Source organism: Erigeron canadensis, chromosome 5 (genome assembly GCF_010389155.1).
Source record: "Erigeron canadensis isolate Cc75 chromosome 5, C_canadensis_v1, whole genome shotgun sequence".
NCBI lineage: Eukaryota > Viridiplantae > Streptophyta > Magnoliopsida > Asterales > Asteraceae > Erigeron > Erigeron canadensis.
In genome coordinates, this window is record NC_057765.1 from 31,565,101 (window position 1) to 31,584,910 (window position 19,810).

Here is a 19,810-nt window from a genome sequence, read left to right on the forward strand (position 1 = left end):
GATTGCTAGCTACAGCAATCGATCCTCTTATAAACATCTTTTTCGAAGTCGTATTCTATCAAATTAAAATTAATTAAACATATGATGACTGCATATAGATATTGCAGCTGTTTTATTTTTTCTAATCAGAAATGCATATATATAGTACTGTATATGATATACAATTGTATATATATGGAACAAAAAGCTAGTATAGCGGTACGTTAAAATAGAATTTTACAGTAGCAACAGTACGTTTACTATCAATTAATCTCGTTATATAAATGATCGATCAAATTGTTACGAGTATATATAATTAAATAAATACGAAGTAGAATAAAATGAAAGCAACGTTCTATTTAATTACAGTCCTACCTCCAAATTAAAACAAAAAAAATCTCTATACATATATTCCCTTTGCTCTCTCCTGACTCAACACTACCATCTCCTCTTATCTGTCACACACACACACTAACGGTGAAAACACACCCACATATATATATGTATACACTTATACATGTCTAGCAGCCATCACTTGCCTGCAGATTCTTACACTTCTACAAGTGATGAGGAAGAAGACGAAGAAGAAGAAGAGCTGGATATTATTGAAAATAATGAAGTGTCTTCTAAATATATCACCCCTAACACGTGCCCACCACGTGAGAGGGTGGTTTGTGACCCAAGATCTCAATGGGTTCAAGAATGGAACCGAGTGTTCCTTTTAGTTTGTGCTACGGGTCTATTCATTGACCCGCTTTTTTTCTACACGCTTTCTATAAGTGACTCTTGCATGTGTGTGTTCATCGACGGGTGGTTTGCGGTCACTATAACGGCTCTTCGGTGTGTTACGGATGGGTTACATGTGTGGAACATGTGGTTGCAGTTTAAGATGAGCAGGTGGTGGCGATCACCGAACCACCACCGTGGGTTAAGCCATGATGGTGTGGTGGCGCGTAATGTCGCGGCTCGGAATATAACTAAGGCCAAAAAAAGCTTCTTTTTTGATCTATATGTTATTCTTCCTATTCCTCAGGTTTGATATTTCATGTTAATTAATTAAAGTTTCATTATATATCATTTTATGTTTAATAATATGTCGTTTGAGAAATTACTTATATACAACACATTAGTGTAAAAATGGATTGAATTCACATTTTATAAATTTTGGTTTTGAATACATATAGTGAACAAAATATGTTATAACTTAGGGTTTAAGAATAGATTGTGTCTTTAATTTGTTTAGGCAAAGAATCCGGCCTCTGAATTTTGAAGCAAAAATTAAGCAGTAATCTCAAAGTTCAACAAGTATTAGTTGAACATCAAGGACATGGTTAATTTATCTAATAGTCATCATGATCGGTAATGTACGTTACTAAAGGGTAATCACTGGAATAGAGTTTAATTCGTGTAGGTTTTATGCGCGCTTGGTGATATCACAAACCTTTTCATTTCATAAATTAAAACTAATTAGCTTACTTAATTGAGATTGTAAACATTTCCTGACATTGAATAGTTTGAAAAGCCATTCTAGATTTAGCTAGATGCATAAAGATTATTTATGTTTCTTGGAAAAATTCAAACTCAAAATACACAATTTTATTTGATTAGTTAATAAACATAACCTTTGAGTCTTTTAGATATTTATAAACTCATGATTGATGATCATGAACATATATAATGGCATGATCATAATCACATAGTTATAGTTACAAAATACTACTCGTATTATACAAGTATTATCATGTACGTTATGTGAAGTTAACTCAAGATGAATCCATTAATTAATCACCTCAGTAAACAGATTTTTATTTAATTTATGTTGAGATTAATTTTTAGTGCTAGTGTCATTGATAACATTTACTTAATTAATAGAAGGATAGAACTGTTATTCAGTATATTAACTTATGTTAAACAAAGTTATAAATTGTGTTCTTTTATTTATATAATAATATATTTTAATTATTATTCGTCTCAACTTAAATATCTAAATTTGACTTGATTAGTCTTTATTTCTTAAATTTGACTGTAAGTATATTTGTTATATAACGTAATATATAATGAAAATTATATCAATGAAAAATAAATCAAAAGCTCAATGTATTGATATATTTTACATCAAGTATTGTATAATACACCAAAAAAAATTACGGTCAAAGCTGTGAAAGAAATAATATAAAAGTCAAAATGTGACATTTAAATTAGAAGACGCAAAATTATATAAATAAAATCAAAACAAACTCTAGATAAATTATACATGAGTTTAATATTATTAAACTTTTTATCAATTTGTCATATTTGTAGTTTATGTACATATATAACATAAATAATTAATTTAAAACTCCATAATACTGTGTATATAATACTCTTAATTGGACAAGTTTTTTTTTTGTTGTAAATTGTAATAGAATATATCTGAAACAATACGCACGGTGCGTAATAGAATATAATCCAAGTATTATACTAGTTATTTGCATGTTAAAAATACATCAAAATATAAGATGCTGCCGCTGCTAGATAATATACGTACGACGAGTGTTGATGTAACCTCCAGAAAGTTGGTGATTATAGTTTGGCTGTTGTGTCCAATTAATGGGGGAAAGAGAGGAAGAGGAAGAATAAATATAAGTGTTCTTGAAAAACTATCAATTAACTAACAACAAAGAAACTTAATTTGTAACTTGCAAGTTAAAGTAAAAGTCGATCTTGTCAATATATGGAGTACTCGAATTTACCAAATTTTGGGTGTATTTAAAAGCCGCATAGATATGTTTCCTCTAGCCATATTTTCTAAACGAATCAAGGCTAATTCAAATTGTTCTTATGAAAGATCCGTCATAATCTTAGTTATGTTCTTCATATTAACTCTAATAATCATGTTTTGAGTACACAATTAGTATATAAGACTGACTTATACTAATAATGTTTTTACATCATGTTTAGCTAGTGTTTTAATTTGGTAGAGTACATATATAGTAATATTTTTACATCATGTTTTGAAATCATTCACTTTAGTTGATTCAAATCCTAATAAGTAGTTGGCATGTCTAGCTTTTGACACATTTAGTATGATAAAATTATCAAACTAAACCTTGAATTAGAAAGTAGCATCAAATCAACCATGAATAAAAAGCATATATATATATATATATATATTATGAAATTCATTTCCATATTATCACAACAAGAAAAGTTATTATTCATATGCAACCTTACAAAATCTTGCAAACAAACAAAAACAAACAGACAAATTAATTACCAAGAATTCAAGTACCTTTCACATGTATATACAAAGACTATTCATTAAATTCAGCAAGAGATAATCAAGTACCGTTTTAGTAGTACGTACAGAAAACAAACCTGATTTACGTATCAAAACCTCACACACGTAATAGTATCTTATCCACGCGTCACGTACTCTTTATTACTAGTAGTATCTTCTGTATATATACGTACAGAGACTTTACATATTTTACTCTCGGGTCTCGTAGTAAGTGTCTTATCCACTCGTATACCCTCCTTATACATACATTAATTCTCATTATAAATACATATATACGTACATATAACATATATTCCTACTTTTCTCATTCAGTTCAACTTATCAAATTAATATTAAACTCTCTAGTGGTACATATCTTTAGCTTGTTGTCTATTTTAGAAAGCTAAAACATACACATTTTAAGTGCTTTCAAGAACCAAAAGCTAAAACTGCGTTTTGGGTTTAACTAAAAACAGAAAACGCAGTTTTTTTAAATCCGCAAAATTTGTGTTGTCTTTGCGGTTCTGCGTTTTGGTTTAACTAAAACACAAATTAAAACGCAGTTCTTTTAAAAACCGTAAAATTTGTGTTATCTTTGAGGTTTATAAGCTAGCTACACCAGCTTAAACTAAAAACACCTTTGTAGTGAACTATATATATATATATATATATACTCAAAATGGCTAGCAAATACTATGATTTTTCCGATGGTTACTCCGATGATGACGACACCTCCGACGAAGATTCCGGCAAAGAAACCGTGACGGGTGTTAAAGAAGCCTGGGAAAAGGTTTACTTGTTGGTATGTACAACCAGTATGGTAATCGACCCGCTCTTCTTCTACGCGGTTTCTATAAATGAGTCGTGGATGTGTGTGTTTCTTGACGGGTGGTTTGCGGTGACAATCACGGTGGTCCGGTGCATGACTGACATCTTGCACGTGTCTAACATGTGGTTGCAATTTAAATGGAATAGGTGGTCGTGGTGTGACGTCGGATTTAGACGTCGTGATGGATGGAGATCATGCAATGTGTCAGACCGGATTTGTGTGCATGCTTGGAAGAGGATTTTGTTTAATCTCTTAGTTATCCTTCCTATCCCTCAGGTTTAATCATCATTGTTACACATACTTAATTATGTACTTAATTAGTTGGCTGTTACCGTATATCAGACGGTACATGAGCTGAAGGGTTACTACCCATTTACCTTTTTTAGTTGCCTCTTATATATATTATCTTATAATTTGTTGGCTTGGTGTCAGTGATGAAGTCAGGATTTTAGATTTTTAGGCTAACAATTTACAATCTAAATGTATACTAAATGTATATATTTGTTTTGCTGTGAGTCAAGTAAGATATAAAGTTAATACGATAAATATAGAGTTAGAATATACACATTATTGTAGCCGCCCTTCACCTCCAAGCAGCTAGTTATGTGACTATAGATTCGATATACTCGTATTTGTAATTCTTCCCAATTACCTATCTCTAGTAGACTAGTAACAACTAATGTAGAGTGGTGTTATAATGATGAAATTTGAAGTTGTTAAGAAGGAGAAAAAAAAGAGACTAAAACTAGCTAGCTTGTAGCTAAAATTTTAAAAATTTAAGTAAATATTATGCTATTCATCTCATGGATTGTTAATTGCTCGCGAAATTACTATGTTCGAATTTATATGTTCAATATTCGTATGAAATTATATATGTTGGGGGTTTAATTTAATTGGACAGATAGTGACATGGGTGGTGATTCCGGCATTGTTAAAACAAGGAGCAACGACGGAGATAATGACGGTTTCGTTAATCATGTTTCTATTCCAATATTTACCCAAGATCTATCACTCCGTATGCCTCTTACGCCGTATGCAAAATCTCTCTGGCTACATTTTTGGTACCGTTTGGTGGGGAATCGCTCTCAATTTGATCGCTTACTTCGTTGCCTCTCATGTAAGCTAGCTTAATTCTCAGTGTTGATTTTGTATTAATTAACTACCAACATCTTAAAAAATTAAACAAATTTCTTGAATTTGTGTAAATATGAATAATAAAAGGAGTGGTAAATTAATAAAATGAAAGTTACCAATATATATATTGTAGGCTGTAGGAGCTTGTTGGTACTTGCTTGGAACACAAAGGGCTGCAAAATGTTTGAGAGAAAAATGCATAGCAGACGGACATTGTTTCAGAAGAATTTTGACATGTCAAGATCCATTAGATTATGGCACAAGCAACTTCATGAGCGATCCAACGAGGCTGTGGTGGAGCTCGAACAAAGAGGCTAGATCCGCTTGCCTTCAAAACGAGGATAACTTTAGCTACGGAGCTTACAAATGGACTCTTCAACTCATTACTAACGATAGCCGTTTGGAAAAGATACTCTTCCCCATTTTTTGGGGACTTATGACCCTTAGGTAATTAACACAATTGTTTTTGTCAAATAATTACCTCTTGTTAATTACAAGTAAATAAGTTTTTCCGAATTTTAAAAATGAATCTAATTTCTTTCTTGTATGATATAGTACATTTGGGAACTTGGAGAGCACAACCGATTGGCTAGAATGTGTTTTCATCATCATCGTTCTCACGACGGGTCTCCTACTAGTCACTATGTTGATTGGTAATATTAAGGTACGTAAACTTATAGTAAAAATACGACTATATATATAATAATCCACAATGCGAGTTAAAGTTATCAAAATTTGACATGGATATGATACATGTATATATAGGTGTTTTTACATGCAACAACATCAAAGAAACAAGCTATGCAATTAAAAATGAGAAACATAGAATGGTGGATGAGGAAAAGGCATCTCCCACCGGGGTTCAAACAAAGAGTAAGAAACTATGAACGGCAACGATGGGCCGCAATGCGTGGTGTTGATGAGTGCGAGATGATACGCAATCTCCCTGAAGGACTTCGGAGAGACATTAAGTATCACCTTTGCTTGGACTTGGTCCGACAGGTATAGTATATATGGACTACCAAATACAAAGATATGTTAATAGACGTACTTGGAAATGAAATGGAATTTATGAAGTTTAAATGACGCCTTGATATATACGAGTATATGTTTAATTCAGGTACCTTTATTTCAACATATGGACAACCTAGTCCTTGAAAACATATGTGACCGTGTGAAGTCCCTCATTTTTACAAAGGGAGAAACCGTAAGTTCATTCAAATAGTCAAATTTGACCTTTTTGAATCAACATTTTATGTTTTGTCTTGATTTGAAGTTAATTATTGGAATAGATTGCAAGAGAAGGAGACCCGGTACAAAGAATGTTGTTCATAGTAAGAGGCCATTTACAAAGCAGCCAAGTGTTGCGCGACGGTGTCAAAAGTTGTTGTATGTTAGGCCCAGGGAATTTCAGTGGCGATGAACTTTTGTCGTGGTGCCTAAGACGGCCCTTTATCGAGAGACTACCCCCTTCATCATCAACACTGGTAACACTAGAGACGACCGAGGCTTTTGGGCTAGAAGCTGATGATGTAAAGTACGTGACACAACATTTTCGGTATACCTTTGTGAATGAAAAGGTAAAAAGGAGCGCACGGTATTATTCTCCGGGATGGAGGACTTGGGCGGCGGTGGCGATTCAGTTAGCATGGAGGAGATATAGACATAGACTCACGTTGACTTCATTGTCATTCATTAGACCAAGAAGACCGTTATCAAGGTGCTCTTCGCTTGGGGAAGATAGACTAAGACTATACACGGCTTTGTTGACTTCTCCGAAGCCGAATCAAGATGATTTTGATTTTTGAGAATATATATTTTTATCTCTATTGATGAGCATGTTTGTGTAAAAATAAAACATGGGTGAACTACATTTAGATATATATGAAATTTGTTTATTTATTCATGATTTTCTAAGTTGTAATTGGTATATTCATATATATAAAAGGTTGAGAATCATGCTAAATTAAACACAAAAAATACTTGTTCAAAAATTGTGTGAAGCTACCACATATAATATTAGAGGCTTAGAGCACTCTCGATCATGGAAAAGTATCTAGCTTTCTATATGTCTATCTATAACTCTTATAAAACAATAGTTAACCGAACATTTTAAAGTCCTCTTACAATCTAAAACTAATTTAAAAAATTGTCACATAAGATTTTATCCTATGTGTCAACTCCATATTTTTCTTTAAATAAACTATATATTTAGAAAACCAATGAAGGTATATATGTTAAAATAAATAAATAAATAAATATATTGTAAGAATATAAGATCTTCTCATTAGATAAAATGATATCTTCTCTTTACTTTAAAAAATCACGTCTATACCTAATGATATTTCATTATCATTTTTATTCAACATTTATATGAGGTTCCTTTCGTTTTTTTAATGGTGATTATATGAAAGTTTGCTCAGGCCGTTGGTTAGTTGGAATTCTCATTAGTGGCAATATTTAAAGTTTATAAGCTTTTTTATCACCACTAAGTTATATTCGTCTTATATGAGTTAAGAGCTTTGTATAATATCATAACTTTCTGAAAGAGTTATGTTAATTCTTTCGTTCATATTACTAAAAAAAATGATGTACAATTTTTGGTTTAATTCTTTTATCTTTTTTTGAATTTTATGATAATAGTTAATATAATCTCTTTCTTCTTTTGTTCTGATCCATTCCATTAACTCATTCGTTTACATATTAAGCGTTTCATTAAATGTATATTATCGATTTTCATTGTTTGATGATTTTTTCATCTATGCTCATCTTAATGCATTTTAATTATAAATTATATATTATTATTATAATCTTTACACAAAAGAAAATATATTTAAACTTTAGATTTTTTTTCATTTGTTTTAGCTATTCATTTTGTATCTAATATAATATGCTCTTTGTCCATTCATCCAAGCATATTTTTTTTATGGATCCGACTATCAAAAATGACTTAAGTATTAGATTAAAATTGCATACTATTTCAGTATTTTGGTATTTAAATGTAGCTCATTGTAAATTTATTAATGTCAATATTAAAAGTTTTAAAAAATTAATATAACTACCGCACATCGTGCGGGTAAAAACCTAGTATCTTCTATATATATATTAAAAGAGTAGAAATTCTAGCCTTCTAAAGCCCTCCTCAATCTTAAACCTATGTTAAAACATTGCCACGTACGATTTCATCTTATGTGTCATCCTCATAATATTTTTACAATATTTAATCTTATGTAATAAATAAATAAAAATAAATTAGATAAATTATAGATGTGGCAAAGATATTTTAATTAACTCTCATCAAGTACAAAAAATATATTAATAAATCATTGCTGGCTTTATGAAGTTGCCTAAATCTTTATTCAAAAATTATATGATATACACTTTTTGAAATGCACCGATTATTGATTTCAACTTTACTGAGTTAATAACTAAAACTCTATATTTTAGAAATATAAAACTTTATATTGATTTCAACTTTAATGTCAATATTTAATAGAAAAAATAAATTCAACAACCGCACATCTTGAACTAAAACTCAATATTTTAGAGATTAAAAACCCGATATTAACTTTAACTTTAATGCCAATATTTAACAAAAAAAATGAATTCAACAACGATGTGCGGGTAAAAAATCTTATATATATAGAGAGGGGGGGGGGTAAATTAAGTACTAAAAAAAAAAAAAAACTCAGGAACTAACCACATCCCTTGGATCAAAAAGTTTGGACGACTGAGATTATATCAAAAATTTCCCCCGTGTCTAATTGAAAGGGTATCTTGGTAATTTCCCCACCCCCATCAAACACACCTCTCTCGTCTCCTCACCCCTTGTTTCCTCCGCCCCTCTCTCTCAAACCTTCTCCCTTTCTTCACCCATAGTAATCTCTGCCGGTTATTTCTCCAATTTTGATCGTGTTTTATCCATGATTTTTGATTAATTTCCGTTTTCTATCTTCGTATCATCAAATACTACTAGAGATTCCGGTGAAAAGTATCTTATTTTTAAAATCCGATTGAAATTAGGGTTTGAAATATTTTTTCCCGATCAAGTTAGGGTTACGATGAGGAATAAGTCTGTAAAACGATCTAAATTTCTTGGTATGCATTTCGGTTTTTTTCATTACATTTATATTTACGTTTTATTTAATTGATGATTGTATATGATTTTTGTGTAGTTGATGGTTTTATTCCTACTTATTTAGACATTTTTATGCTGTTATTCTTCTGGTTATTGTTGTTGATTCGTTATTAGTTGATGTATTTTTTTCATTGTTGATTATTTCTTATTTTTTAGTTAGTTACACATGTGTAGGTAGTTACTTTTAGAAATGTTTAACTGTGAGCAGTTGATGATGTTTTAATAATGATTCTGATATTTGTTGTTGATCTAATTGGCTAAGGATAAAGTCTTGCTACACATGTGTAAATTTCTCATTTTGATTGCTTATATTGCTTAGGTTTATTTGTTTTAGTCTAGTTGTGGCTTTTTGATTATTTGCTTATATGTATTTATTTTTTTATTATAGTTCCCCAAGATAGAACTGATGATAAAGATGTATCGGAACCCAAATCTCTGAAATCAAAATCTTCTAAAAAGGTTGCTGACGTCTCTGAGTCTTCTTCTGATTTTGTGTCATCAAAGCGTGCGAAGAAGGTTTCCACCGTCAAGCCTGTTGAAGCTGATAAATCCAACAGTGTCAGCCGTTCTAAGTCCGTTAAAACAGTCAACAAACGGATTATTGAAACTGATACAGAAGATGTTTCTCACAAGTCGAAGAAACGTCGTACTGAAGATGTTTCAAAGGTTGTTGAGAAGTCGGTTAAGAGTAAAAAGTCCAAGAGAAGTCCAAAAAAGGGAGACACTGAAGATGTTTCAAAGGTTGTTGAGAAGTCGGTTAAGAGTAAAAAGTCCATGAGAAGTTCAAAAAAGGGAGACATTGTTAAACAAATGACTCAGAAGTTGAAACTTGACATTCTTCCTAGTGTTAGGATTAGGTCATCTCCTAACTTGCTTTTTGAAGTTTTGTCTAATATCAAAGAACAACAGAAAAGGGTTATTAGAGAGATGGGTTTCGGTAGTTTTTTGGATATGAAACTCGACACTCTTCCTGGTTCGTTAGGCTTTTTTGTTGTTGATAAGTTAGATGTAGAAGGTTTGAAGATCACTTTTGATTCTGTTTCCATCAATATCAATCGTGAAGTTGTTCGTGATATTCTCGGGATCCCAATGGGTGATATAAATCTTTTTTCGTTGCCATTAAAGAATGTTGGTAATGATGAAAAATCTTTCTCTGATCGATGGAAATCTGATTTTGGTTTGGCATACGTTCGTCCTAAGCATGTTGCGCATGTTCTCAAACATTCTGATGAGGCTGGTTTATCGTTCAAGCTTAATTTCTTAATGCTTTTTGTCGGCACGATGGTCACTTTGGATGCGAGTGGTGCTTACACTGCTGGCTGTCAAAAGGCAATTCTTGACCGCATAACAGAAGATACCGACATCAAGTCGATTGATTGATGTGATTTTCTGATTCGTCATATGGAAGGATGTAAGAAGAGATGGCCACTGCCTAAGGATACACATTGGTCTGGGCCGATGACATTTTTGCAAGTAATATTATTTTTTTATTACGTTTTTGCCTTTTATTTATGTGTTTGTGTGTTTAACGTCGTTTACACGATGATGCAGTTGCTTTATGTTGATTCCACCATTTGTGAAAGTTTCCCGGTTCCTCGCTCACGACCAGCCATCAAGTGCTGGAATCGTATTTACTTGGCACAGCGAGTTGAGGCGGAGCTTAAAGCTAATGGAAATTTCAGTAAGCTTCCTTTGCAGCCTCCATTATCAGAGGATGAAGTTGATCAAGGTGTTAATCTTCTTGCTACTACTTGTGCATCGGTTGACTCTTCTGTAGAGGTAAACCTTTTATCACCTTCACATGTGTAATTTATGACCTACACAGGTGTAACACTGTCATACAAATGTTAAAGTGTTACCTTCCCATGTGTAGCAACTCCACACGTGTAGGATCATTTTTTTTATTACATTCTTAATACTTTATGTTTCTGTTACATTTCAGGAAATCTATTCAAAGGTTCAGGCAATTGTTCTTCGGCTTGATTCTACATTGAATAAGGGGGTCTCATTGTTTCCTGATGATGTGAAGCTTTCAAGTTTGAAGGATAAGTTTGAAGAATTTTTAAGACACTCAAAAACTGAAATCCCAACTACTGATGATCAAAGATTCAATGAGTATGTCCGAGATCCATGTGATTATGTTGATGGTGGTAATGTTGAATGTAATGAAGAGGGTTGTAATGATCAGAAGTCTGATGGTTTTTGTGAGAATATGAAGAATACTGATGATGATGTTTTTGATAACCAAAAAGATGTTCCTGATGGTACCAATTTCGGGAAGTCAACAGATAATGATGATAAACAACATTTTGCCAATTCTGCGTGTGAAGATGATGGTTTAAATGGAGACGAGTGGTTGAATGATCCCGCTCTTAATACGGTTCTTGATAACATTGATAAAAGTGTGCCTAAAACCAAACTAGGCCGTTGTGCTACAGATTATGCTCCAAGTTTTTCTCTTCATTTGTCTCAGGATTTCATTACTCCTTCCCCGAAACCTAGTAATCGCATTGTCACTCGTTTTTCCCCGGCATCTGTTTCTGTTAATTTGGCTTTGTCGAAAAAGGATGATGTTGATCCAAAAAATGCGAAGCTAGAGGATGTTAAGAAGCGGATGGAGAAACCTTCAAAGGGTTATGATGATGCAAAGAATGCGAAGTTAGAGGATGCTAAGAAACGGATGTTAAAACCTTCAAAATACTTTCGTTCTCCGTATAAGGGTATGGTTACTGATGTCACTACGTCCCTTGAGCAATTTGAGTTTGAACTTTCTGGCAGTTTCTTTGTTCTTCAAGGTAAAGCCATGTAAGTTTATTCTTTTGCACGTGTGTAGTTTTATAGTTTCATTTTATAGTTCTATGTTTTTATATGTATTCACATGTTTTCAATTTATTATGTTTTTGTTGTTTATTCTTGTTAGGGAGTTTGTATTTGAAACAAAAACCGACCATTATTTAACCCGTGCCCATTTGGAAAGTTTGGCACCTCGAGTTTCTGTGCATGCTTCTGTTATTGATGTTTGGAGTCTCATACTTTTTGAAGAACAAAAGGTCAATGGAGGAATACCCACTAGATTGTTTTTGTATTCCACAACAATTGTAAGATGTTTGTTAAAGTTAATTTATGTTTGTTTTTTTTACTTTTTCTTTTTACACCTTTTAAGGTACTAAACTAGTTTTTTAAACCAGACATCTAATATGTGGGACGGAACGTTGACTCTTGAAAAAGCATTCAAGATTTTTGAATCGAATATGCAGTTGGTATTGCGTCATAATACTGAGTTCCTGAATATGAAGAATTTTCAAACTGTAAGTACTTCTGTGGTTTCTGGTTTTTAGCAATACCTCCTTTGATTTTCAGATTTGTACGATAACTGCTCAACATACGTTATATTGAATATGCAGGTTTTTTTCCCGATTCTTGCATTTGAGCACTACTACCTCATTGTCTTTAATCTTGCAAGGGCTGCCTTCACCATAATTGATAATAGTGCTTCGTGTGATGAATATGATGTGAAATACAAACAAGTCTGTGATGTTGTCGTAAGTATCGATTTTTGTGCATCTTTAGGCTTACAATGCCAAGTTTGATTTCTTACATAGTACTTGTCGCTTTTTGTTTCAGCGTGACCTATTTGTTTGTCATTTGAGAAAATATGGTCATCCCAAAGCAGACAGTATCAAGAAGGTCAAGCATAATATAATGAAGATGAAGTGGAGGACCAAAAACAACATTTCAGACTGTGGGGTGTTTTTGATATGTCATATGGACACATATGTTGGCCAAGCACGTGAAGACTGGGACGTTGGATTTAAGAAGGAGCGTGCAAGTGGTGACGTTACTCAGAAAATTCAGCTTTCTAACCTAAGGGCGAAATACTGCACCAAGATTTTGTGCCATTCAGAGAACATTCTCAAACATAAATTTGATGAATATTTAAAGGTGTTCAAGGAGTCGTATCATGTTCGTACGGGCAAGGAGGCGATTCGTAATATTGTTGCCTCTAATATGCATTTTGATCCTTTGTAGCTGGTGAACTTGGTTGTTTAACACTTTTTGGTACTGTTGAACTTTGATTTTAATCTTGTTATTTTGATATTTTAGCTTGGGACGTAGGAGTGGTCGCCATCTTTTTGTCGTTTATTGTGCTACTTGTTAATGAAGCTATCTTTGAACATGTGTTTAATGCTGAAACTTATGATTTGCAATCTATATCTTTGATGAATTCAGATTTAATTTCCTTCGCAGAACTGTCTTTTTTACTTCCATTATACATCTTACCCATGGGCAGGTTGTACTTACCCATGGGCAGGTTGTACTTACCCATGGGCAGGTTTTACTTACCCATGGGTAGGATATACAACTCACCAGTTACAGGTCTTTCTACACATTTGTAGGTTATACTTACCCATGGGTAATTTATAAATATACCAGTTCTTAAGTATGTGTACGACATTATTTTTGAACATTCCCCTACCGCATCCCGCTCTAGGGTTTAGGGTTTGAAGGTCGAGGGTTAGCCGTTCAAACCCTAAACCCTAGAGTGGGAACCCTCATCCGTTTTAGGTTTTTTAGGATTTACCATTTAGGGTTTAGCATTTTAGGGTTTTAGAATGCGTCATTCCCCTATCGGCTAACCCTCAGGCTTCAAACCCTAAACCCTAGAGTGGGAACCCTCATCCGTTTTAGGTTTTTTAGGATTTAGCATTTAGGGTTTAGGTTTTTAGAATGCGTCATTCCCCTACCACGGCTAACCCTCGACCTTCAAACCCTAAACCCTAGAGTGGGAACCCTCATCCGTTTTAGGTTTTTTAGGATTTAGCATTTAGGGTTTAGCATTTTAGGGTTTTAGAATGTGTCATTCCCCTACCACATCCCGCTCTAGGGTTTAGGGTTTGAAGGTCGAGGGTTAGCCGATAAACCCTAAACCCTAGAGTGGGAACCCTTATTCGTTTTAGGTTTTTTAGGATTTAGCATTTAGGGTTTAGGGTTTAGGGTGTCGCTTTTAGGGTTTTAAGTAACTTACCCATGTGTAATTTGTACTTACCCATGTGTAGGTTATAAACATGTCAGTTCTGGTTAACAATTTTGAACTTCATAAGTAACTTACCCATGGACAGGTTGTACTTACCCATGGGTAGGTTATATAACTCACCAGTTTCAGGTCTTTCCTACACATGTGTAGATCGGACTTACCCATGTGTAAGTTTATAAACTCACCCATGTGTAATTTGTACTTACCCATGTGTAAGTTATACTTACCCATGTGTAAGTTATAAACATGCCAGTTCTGGTTAACAATTTTGAACTTCATAAGTAACTTACCCATGGGCAAGTTGTACTTACCCATGGGTAGGTTATATAACTCACCAGTTTCAGGTATTTCCTATACATGTGTAGATCGGACTTACCCATGTGTAAAATATACAACTTGCGCATTGAAAACCTAAATTTACATTGAATTTCATTTAAGTAACAAAAGTAAATCAAGTAGCTAGAGTAAATCATCCAATTGCGTTGCTCACACAAGTTCTTACCCATGTGTAGGACATTATTTTTGAACATTCGGAAAAAAGAAAAAGAAAAAATTATCAATGAATTACATCTTTTTTATATATTTATCTATCTTTTAATTCAAACATCCAATTGATTACTTCTTTTCAAGTTTTTCAAGAGCTTGAGCCACCGCCTCTGCTTTAGCTTTTTCTGCTTTCTTCTTTTCACAATTCCTTGCGTCGTTGTCACTTGTCAATGTCCCACACTTTCTGCACTTTCTTTTTGGCTTTAGATATTTTTCAGTCACCTTTTCTTTTAGAGACTTTAATCTGCTGTCGTTTCCGCATCCCTTGTATGGTAAAACAGGTGGATTTTGAACATCATTGTTACTTGGCTTGGTAACTCCTAAGAATCTCTCTATTGCCTCATCATGATCCTTTGATGTTGAGTTTGAATGTGCAACCTCTATCTCATCTTTTAGCGCCCTGACTTTTTCAACAAAATGAGACAGCTTTTCCTCATCCTTCTGCAATATATCTACACAAACATCTACCATAAAATGCAACTCATTTCCCATCCTCTCACATTCTTCACTTGACCCACCTTCTCCAATATATCTCCGTGTTCTCATTCCTAGAGGTATCAAATCCTTTTTCCACCTTCTTAGGATGTATTTTTCTGGAATTTATTGAGCATGCAAGCTCTTGAACACACAAAATATGTGTCGGCATAAAAATCCATATCTCGTGAAAGTCATGCAGCTACAATCAGTGGTTCCATTTTGCTTGTTATGTGTCACCTTAATATCACATAAGAGAATAGGACCCGTTGTTACATCTAAAAAATTCTAATAAACTGTCCTACCCATTCGTAGCATATATTATCAGATGTACCTACCCATGTGTAAGTAAATGTGCTAAGTGAGTTTTTCAGTAGCATACCTGGAAAGTATATACTTTTTCCACAGTTTTGGTTGTGCTTCCCGTCCCTGTTTCATTTTCGATTTCATTTTCCATTCCATCTTCAGCTTCTTCTGGATCCACAGTTTTGATGTCTTCAACCACTTCAACATTCTTGTCTTTCTTTTTGCCTACCACCACCTTTTGTATGTTTTTCTTAACTTCCCTAATCTCTTTAACCACAATCACATCACATCCTTGCATCCCTGAGGTTACGGAATGCTGAGAACACCGCCAACTTCCCAAATATATTTCTTTTTGCACTAACAAGAAAATGGTACGCATGTAAACATTGCAAGCGTGTTCTTCAATAAGAAAAGGGGTTTGAAGCGGTGGTCTCTTATTATGCGTCTGGTGGTCGAGAACCTCTAGCCTGCTCCCCTGCCTCTCCATGGTAGACTCATATGACATCATAAATTGAATCAACATTGCTCCACCACTTGTGAAATTGCTGAAGAATGAGTTTTCGCTTTCCGATCTTGAGGTGGTTCTCATCAAACCCGACATCGGTAAGTCTGTGAAGTAAGGTGGTATCCATGTAGACCTGATATCATACATATGCGTGAACCATGGATGTTCTTCCAACTTGAATTCCTTCATTATCTCTGCCCATCTTTTCTCAAACGTCTTTGTACTCAATGATATGTTCCAAACTATGTTATTGAACTTCTTCTTGAAATCAGTATTATCAAACATGCGTTTTCCTACCTGCATAAGAAAATGGTTAGCCTACCTACACATGTGAAAGTTGTGCTTTTTTTAAGAGGTCCAGGCTGTATAATATCGTCCTACACATGTGAAGAATGTCACATTTTTCCATTTTGTACCTTCAGAGGCAGCTTCTGAGTGATGTGCCACATGCATAGTCGGTGCCTTGATTCTGTTAAGATGAGTGCAACAGCCTTCTTCATTGCTGCATCTTGATCTGTGACGACCATCTTTGGTTGGCTTCCAAATGTATCCAAAAACACTTTCAACAACCACACATAAGAATCTGCTGTTTCATCCCTAAGCATACCAGCTCCGATAGACACAGTCTTCTTATGGTTGTCTATCCCAGTGAATGGGACAAACATCATGTTGTACCTGAAATCGCACATTATGGCTGTTATTTTACCCCCTGTGTAGGATACGAATAAACGACACTTTCACACGTGTAAATACAATAATATGATTCCGAATAAAAAAATCATACATTATGGTTGTTATTTTACCCCTGTATAGGACTGTAGGATACGAATAAACGACACTTTTACACGTGTAAATACAATAATATGACTCCGAATAAAAAGATCATACACTTGCCTGTTTGTCCTGTAAGTAGCATCGAATGAAATGATATCTCCAAATTCTTTGAAATTTACTTTTGCTGTCTCATCGGCCCAAAACATACACTCCAACTCACTGTTATCTTTTACCTTGTATTCGAAGGTAAAATTTGGGACATGCTCTCGTCTGTTTTCCATTCTATTTACCAACATCTGTGCGTCACTTGAGCTTATAAAACAATTGATTTTGTTCTTGTAGTTCTTGAAGTCGTTCACTGTGCCGTGTGTGTTCTTGTAAGAACCTAGCATATTGTTGTAGGTATGATGAGCTCTTGTCGCTCCTATATTCGAAGTTGAAACCTTATTAATAAACGTCATTTCAGAGATTCCCAATTTCCTTTGTCTTCTCGACAAGTGTCTATGCTCCACCGAATTCAACTGATGATTGTGTTTTTCCTCAAACTCGTCTAATATGTACGATTGTCGGCCTTCGATCAGCTTGAATATGACATGTGCTTCACATCCTGTCACTTGCAGTGACGAAATACGTACTCTTTTGCCACTATTTTCGTGATTAAGTGTATCTATGCTTACACCTTGTGGTTTCCCTTCTTTATTACACAATATTTACTTCAATCTAACCACTCCACTGTTTGTTTTTTTCTGTGTGGATAGCCTAGTGTCAAAACCCGCTTGGTACGCATATCTCTCATACATTTCAATGCAATCATCTATTGTATCAAAAACTTGACCCTTAACTGGTCTTACATCTTCCTCTACTTCCAGTATCCAACATATTTCACCTTCATCTGTTTCTATCATCCTACTGTTATACCAGCTACTACATGGCTTGTTAACCGAACCTGCATGACACACAACATTTAGATATGCACATGTTCTACGTATGTGTAGGACAGACCTTTCTAGTGATATTTTCAGCTTTAGGACTAAAACGATCATATGTAGCTACACATGTGTAAACGACTAATCATATCTAAAACATGCTAACACAAAAGGTGTCCTACTCATGTGTAGGATGCACTTTTTATATCGATATTTTGGAGCTTCAAAACTAATACAATTGTATCTACCTACACCTGTGTAAAACAGGTAATCATGTGAAGTTCAACTCATATAACAAAGTCAAAACACATCTTACACCTGTGTAGAATCAACATACATTGATTAACATTTTAACTTCATATCTGTTAACTAAAACACATCCTACACATGAGTAGACGACTAATACAACTTGGATTTGCATACATACATCTGCTACACGTGTGTAGGATCAACATACATTCAATTTCTAAGCTGAAACTTTGAAAATACGCATACATACATCTGCTACACACGTGTAGGATCAACATACATTCAATTTTAAGCTGAAAATTTGAAAACTTACTCGATTCAGCTTCAAAGAGGTTACTGAACACACTATCTTCTTCATGAATCGTTGAATTGACTTCGTAATCATTCATAGTTGAATCCTCTTCCATATTCACCTGTGTAATTAAAAAATTTCATATTAAAAAAGTAATAAATAAAAAAAACTACTGCAATTGATGATAATCGAATTGATGATTACTTAACTGTTATAGTTTGATCGGAAATTGGATCTGAATTTCACAAAAACCGGAATATGAATTTTTGATTGAATTTATGATTATTTTTTTTTTTTAGAAATTGAGATCTGAAATCGAATCTAATCGGAATTAATGGAGGCTTGATCGCGATTTCATTTAGGATTGATCGGATTATATGAAGATCTGATCGGAATTTTGTAGATTTTGATCGGAATTTTGTTGAGAGCAGAAGGTGGGAAGGTGTGTGTTTTTACACACACTTAAGAACGCGAATGAGGAGAATTAACACGCTATATACTCATAATTACATGTTAAATGACTAGAATACCCTTCTTAATTAAAATTTGATCTTGATAAATGGATGGCTAGGATTGGTTCTTGGGTTCTTTTTTTTTAAGGGTTCTTGAAATAACCTACCCCTATATATATATATATATATATATAGGGGGAAGAGAATATGAGGCTGTTAGGCACCCAAGTTGGGTGAAAAACCTCTCACATATTTTTTTTTAAAAGGTAAAAATCATGGAGGACCATGTATTTATTTAAAATATTAAAATATTAATATGTGAGGGATTTTTCACCCAAGTTGGATGCATAACAACCTTGTACTCATTTTTCCCATATATATATATATATTACTCGTATTAATTTTTAATTAACAAGTATAGAACGTACGTGATATTAGAAATTTTGGTGGGGTCAAAAGTTGACCAGGACTAGAGATGGGCCCGACTATTGTCAAATTTGTAAAACAAAGATTATATCTTTGACGAGTTTCTCAGGAGATGCGGCCTTGTTATGGCCGAAAGCAAACAAAGTATAGAGTCCTCCATATAGCCCAATTGCTACATTGGATTTTACAAGATGGAATTGTGTAAGGCCCATTTTTGGTAGAGGCCCCGGGCGAAGCTTTTAAGGGCCAATTCTGTTTTTTCGTCCAATTGTGTAGTTTTATTCCTAATTTACTTAAAAAAATTATTCTTTTATACTATTTGGTCTTGTGATTTTCGGTCTTTGATTATTTTTCTTAGTTTTATTTTGAAATATTGTTATTTTCATCCACCTTACTAGCTCTTCGATCACCTCAAGCTTCATCACGGTTGCTATTGCTATAACATTTTATAGAATTTACTATTGCTGATAAAAGTTTTTAAAGAAA

General features: G+C 33.9%; 2 protein-coding genes across 2 annotated transcripts; one reads left to right on the top strand and one right to left on the bottom strand.

Annotated features, from left to right (window-relative positions):
• Positions 1–408: 408 nt before the first annotated feature.
• LOC122599149 (cyclic nucleotide-gated ion channel 4) lies at positions 409–7,107 on the top strand. The gene is made up of 7 exons (XM_043771606.1): positions 409–1,012; positions 4,969–5,184; positions 5,335–5,648; positions 5,757–5,865; positions 5,967–6,203; positions 6,322–6,408; positions 6,494–7,107. The coding sequence occupies exons 1-7, from the start codon at positions 497–499 to the stop codon at positions 7,007–7,009; spliced, it is 1,995 nt and encodes a 664-aa protein (XP_043627541.1). The 5' UTR covers positions 409–496; the 3' UTR covers positions 7,010–7,107.
• Positions 7,108–14,989: 7,882 nt separating this feature from the next.
• On the bottom strand, positions 14,990–18,561 carry LOC122601577 (protein FAR1-RELATED SEQUENCE 5-like). Its single transcript, XM_043774327.1, has 6 exons — positions 18,468–18,561; positions 17,752–17,925; positions 17,100–17,670; positions 16,622–16,880; positions 15,777–16,502; positions 14,990–15,361 (listed from the first exon to the last, which is right to left on the bottom strand). The coding sequence occupies exons 1-6, from the start codon at positions 18,559–18,561 to the stop codon at positions 14,990–14,992; spliced, it is 2,196 nt and encodes a 731-aa protein (XP_043630262.1).
• Positions 18,562–19,810: the final 1,249 nt, after the last annotated feature.

Coding starts and splice junctions, on each gene's coding strand:
- LOC122601577 (XM_043774327.1), bottom strand. CDS start 18,561: ATGGAAGAGGATTCAACTATGAATGATTACGAAGTCAATTCAACGATT. Junction 17,671..17,751: donor GAGATATGCGTACCAAGCGG/GTTTTGACACTA, acceptor GTAATAAAGAAG/GGAAACCACAAGGTGTAAGC. Junction 15,362..15,776: donor AAAAAGTATATACTTTCCAG/GTATGCTACTGA, acceptor GATATATTGCAG/AAGGATGAGGAAAAGCTGTC.
- LOC122599149 (XM_043771606.1), top strand. CDS start 497: ATGTCTAGCAGCCATCACTTGCCTGCAGATTCTTACACTTCTACAAGT. Junction 5,866..5,966: donor TGTTGATTGGTAATATTAAG/GTACGTAAACTT, acceptor ATGTATATATAG/GTGTTTTTACATGCAACAAC. Junction 6,409..6,493: donor TTTTTACAAAGGGAGAAACC/GTAAGTTCATTC, acceptor TTATTGGAATAG/ATTGCAAGAGAAGGAGACCC.